This window comes from Adiantum capillus-veneris, chromosome 7 (assembly GCF_014529385.1).
Source record: "Adiantum capillus-veneris isolate H3 chromosome 7, ASM1452938v2, whole genome shotgun sequence".
Classification (NCBI taxonomy): Eukaryota; Viridiplantae; Streptophyta; class Polypodiopsida; order Polypodiales; family Pteridaceae; genus Adiantum; species Adiantum capillus-veneris.
The window spans coordinates 123,391,618-123,395,558 of NC_140937.1; the positions used below are offsets into that span (position 1 = coordinate 123,391,618).

The 3,941-nt window shown below is 43.9% G+C and overlaps 1 protein-coding gene across 2 annotated transcripts; it reads left to right on the plus strand.

Moving 5' to 3' along the window:
- The first annotated feature begins 283 nt into the window (after positions 1 to 283).
- LOC147454551 (uncharacterized) lies at positions 284 to 3,551 on the plus strand. 2 transcript variants are annotated; one of them, XM_086516468.1, is made up of 3 exons: positions 284 to 626; positions 719 to 879; positions 1,279 to 3,550. In XM_086516468.1, exons 2-3 carry the CDS (start codon positions 736 to 738, stop codon positions 2,584 to 2,586), a joined length of 1,452 nt encoding a protein of 483 aa, XP_086372594.1. In that variant the 5' UTR covers positions 284 to 626; positions 719 to 735; the 3' UTR covers positions 2,587 to 3,550. The 2 variants fall into 2 exon arrangements, with proteins under 2 accessions (XP_086372594.1, XP_086372593.1); XM_086516467.1 differs by having other exon boundaries at positions 284 to 879; positions 1,279 to 3,551.
- Positions 3,552 to 3,941: the final 390 nt, after the last annotated feature.

Genomic DNA, 3,941 nt, shown 5'->3' on the forward strand with positions numbered 1-3,941 from the left:
TTGGTTGCGTCAGAGTCTTCCTGTTGTCACGACGTGAGCTCCACCCCCGCCCATCGATGGACAAGGGAGCTTGGCTGTCCCTTGTCTTGGGCACTCCACTTTTTGCGCATCGAATTCGACGTTGCTACCTGGAATCCACGCAAGCATGCCCAAACTTGGGCGTTCTGTGTGTAACCAGCCTAAGTTGCCTTGGCCAGAAGACTCTAGAAGAGAGATGAATATTGCATGCATCTTTCGTGATATGAGTCGTGAGTCGTGACTCGTGAGACTACTAAGTTCTAACTAGTGAATTGCTCTTTCTTCCTCTGCGTGTTCCAAGGTCACTCGCGCGCAAAGAAACGCTTTTAAAAATTGCAGCGGCAGGCAGACTGAACTTGGAATGAGCGCCCATCTCACACATCATAATATTCCCAGGCTCTGCTACTCTGCAGAGAACTTCACACGCTAGTACGCTACTCTTCTAGTCTGCCATCACCAAGTTTTAGCCCTGCGTTTCTGTCAGAAAATTGTTCCGTAATCCTATCATAACCTCCTCATAACCCTAGGTTAGTCCTGCCTAGGCCCCCAACCCCAATCGTTCCTATTTTGGGAGCTGCGCAGACTCGAGTTGGGCGAACTTTAATTCAGTAATTAGCCCTTCAATCTCTCCTAATTGCTGTGCTTATCATAGGATTAAGAGTTTTCTCCCCTATGTCACTGCTCTTTACCCTTTGTTCAGGTGAAAGTGGAGCCCTCATGACAGACATAGCCTCCAAGCCTTCTCCCCGGAGACCGCAAGCAGCTGTTATCGACACTACACTGCCCTATGAGAACGTGCAAGCGGCAGTACGCATGTTTGGAGAGAAGAGTCACCGTGCAAAGGTGAACAAGGCTTATGAGGTAAGCCCTTCTGGTCTTTTTTAAGCTTGGTTTTCACTGTTGGACATGCACTTGTGCATCCCTACACTGCCAAAAACTGTCTATCCTCTGTTATTGACATGCGAGGGTGGTGCACATGACTCTGTTTTGCATGATGGCAGATTCCACTTTCTATAGCTAAACATTTAATCTTGTTGGAGTAGGGAACACTGGCTTTCCTGCCGTCTCAATCCGCAAACCACGCTTCAATTCCAGAATGTGCTGATTGCTTTTGATTTTGAAGCGCACATGCATGAGATGTGGCGTGTGCGCGTGCGTTTGTGTGCTCATATGTATGTGTGCGTGTGTGGGTATGTGTTGTTTGCATACAATTCCTCTACATTCCTTCTGCTGAAATGTGGTGCATTTTTGCATTTGCAGAAACATGGATTGCATGAGATGGACATGCAGGAGATCATGGAAGAATTAGCGAGGGTCAGAGCTCAAGTTGCCGAGGAGCAAAAGCAGAAAGCAAGTGTTCTGTCAGAGCTAAATGTTTTGAAGAAAGCTGTGGAAGGCAATCAAGTACATAGCAGTGAAAGTTCATCCTGTAAAGATGCCCAGGATGAGGTTGCTTTCGCTGAACTTGAAGACATAAAAGTGCAAAAGAGTAAGCTTGAACAAGAGCTTTTTGTTGCGTTACAAGAAAAGGATCGTTCACAGAGGCAGGCTGAAGAAGCTCTTTTGGCAGCTGAAGTGAATGCTAAGAGAGCAGAGGAGTTAAGTAAAGAGATGTTGGGCACCAAGGAGTCCCTTCTGTTGGTTAAAATGGCATGTGTAGAGACAAACAAAGAAAGGGAAGCTCTCTGGGTGGCAAGGAAGGCTCAAACAAAAGGGCAGACGCACATTATGTCGCCTGGCTCTCCTAACAAATCAAATAAGCTAGAGCACAAGCTTAATGTGGCTAAATCTGACTTTAGTAAAGAGGATTCGAGAGTAATCCGCCAAAGCCTTGTCTCTGCTAGAGACGCTCTTGCAAATATAGACAGACTTAAGGCTGGTTGCGGGAGCCCTGTGACAGACGCAACCATAACTTTAGAGCTTGAGGCAGCAAAATCTGAGGTTTCCAAGGCTCTAGAGAGTGATGCCTTGGTCGAGTCTACATTGAAAGAACTTCAAGACAAGCTGATGGAGGCAAATCAAGAGCTAGATGCAACCACGCGGAAGCTTGCAGAGGTGACAAGCAGAGAGGCATCTGTGAGTGCGGAGATGGCCGAGTTAAAATTGGAGTTTGAGAAAGTTAAGAGTGAGCTCAGAGCTGCGGTTTCCTGCAATGAAGCCTTCGTGGGGTTCTCGCAAAGGCTGCAAAGGGAGAGCACTCAAGAGGGGTTGACTTGTAAAGCTGATGATGCTGCAAAAGCTGAGCTTCATGCTCTTTTGAAGGAGGAAGCAGAGGCAGTTCGTCAAATTACTCCTAAAGCATCACGGGATGCTTGTTTGAGTGGAAAAAGGGATAAGCTAGAGACAGTATATGAGGACAGTAACATGGTTTTATCTCAGATCGAAGCTTCGAATGCATCTCATGTTTCACATAGGCAGTCCACAGTACATGCCCTTAGTTCAGGGATGCAGGCTCCCTGCAAAGAAGAGCACGTAAAGAAGTTCTCGTTGCTTTCTTTTGGCAAATTATTGAGTAAAAGTAAACGCAGAGCTTTGAAGGGGACAAGTTCTACTAGAGACAATACTTAAGTGGATATGTGATGACGGTTTTTCACATTCTCACAACAGGTAAGCTCTTAATAGAGCTGGTTGTCTAAGTTGCAGGCGAGTTGTTTGGCTTTTGCCCCTGTTTCTTGCAAGCTTAAGGCATTCTTTATATTGCCTTTCGTGTTTGTTCGCCGAAGTGCACATACTTGAGCTAGCGATGCATTCTGTAAATCTCCATCCTGAAAGAAGTTAGTGCTTTCGGTGTAGACATCTTGGTTGATGCTTTTTTGAATATCTACTTGAAAAGCCACTTATATATTTCCAGGAACATGACAGTAGTTTTGGAAGAACGACCATGTATAGTCCAGCACGATGATAAACGAAGACGAATGAGTACGAATGTATTTTCATCTACCGTCTACAAAGACAATGATTGCTTATGTTTTAATGCATGCTTCGGGCTGAAAAATGCTCATGATTTGGAGATGAGTAATCTTTTGGAAGCTCATTCTTGGGGTAGAAAGCCTTAGTTTCTTGATGGTTGATGCGCCTAGAGGGCTGAGCGTAGCTTGAAGAAGACAATAACAGAGGATTCTGATGATGATGACACTATCATCTGGCCATTCATCAACATGTGTAACTCAATTGTTAGAATTATTTAAAGGTAAAATGAAATGCAATCAAAATCATTGTGCGATGAATTGGAGCGATTGTTGAATTGTGCGGTTGCATGGAGAGATGAGTTGCCTTTATGTACAAGCAGTCAAGGGAGAACATAAATTGACTTTGGCAAAGATAAGTGAGGTTTCATTGTGAGAAGACACCTCTTCCAATGGGAAGGGTATTCACATTACATTTGACCTTAGTAAAATCGCACATTCAAGCAACTTGTAGAGAAGCTGTTTAACAAGTCTTTTACCTTTATGTGGGAAAAATTTGTCTCAGCTTATGTTTATTCTGTTATGAAATCCAAGAATGCCGGTCACGAGCAAGAAAAAGGGGACAAAATTCTCCTGAAATTCCACAAGATGAGTAAAATCATGAGTAATTAAGTTGATTTCATAAAAATTTCATTACAGGTGAAGCTAATATATGTTGAGAGTAATGAATTCTCCTCAACATTGCAGACATTATGTTTGGGTGTCGACTAGGTGATGGCATCTAGTGCTCGTCCTCGAGCACACATGAAAAATTGGTTCCTCCACCCCGTTAGAACATCCCTCGAGCTTCTTTAACCTGCCTTCTGATGGTGTTACACTCGAATTTGACTTACCACGTTTCCAACAACTTTGCATCATGCCCGTTTTTCATACAAAGCAGAGTATACAATCATATACTTTTTTGACTTGCTTCAATTGTGTGTAGCTAGTGTTTGCACTTCTCCCTTAAAAAGCTTC

Bases quoted from the DNA above. Each gene is read 5' to 3' on its own strand.
- LOC147454551 (XM_086516467.1), top strand. From the start codon at position 691: ATGTCACTGCTCTTTACCCTTTGTTCAGGTGAAAGTGGAGCCCTCATG. The intron at 880-1,278 runs GTAAGCCCTTCT...TTGCATTTGCAG, and splicing joins AGGTGAACAAGGCTTATGAG to AAACATGGATTGCATGAGAT.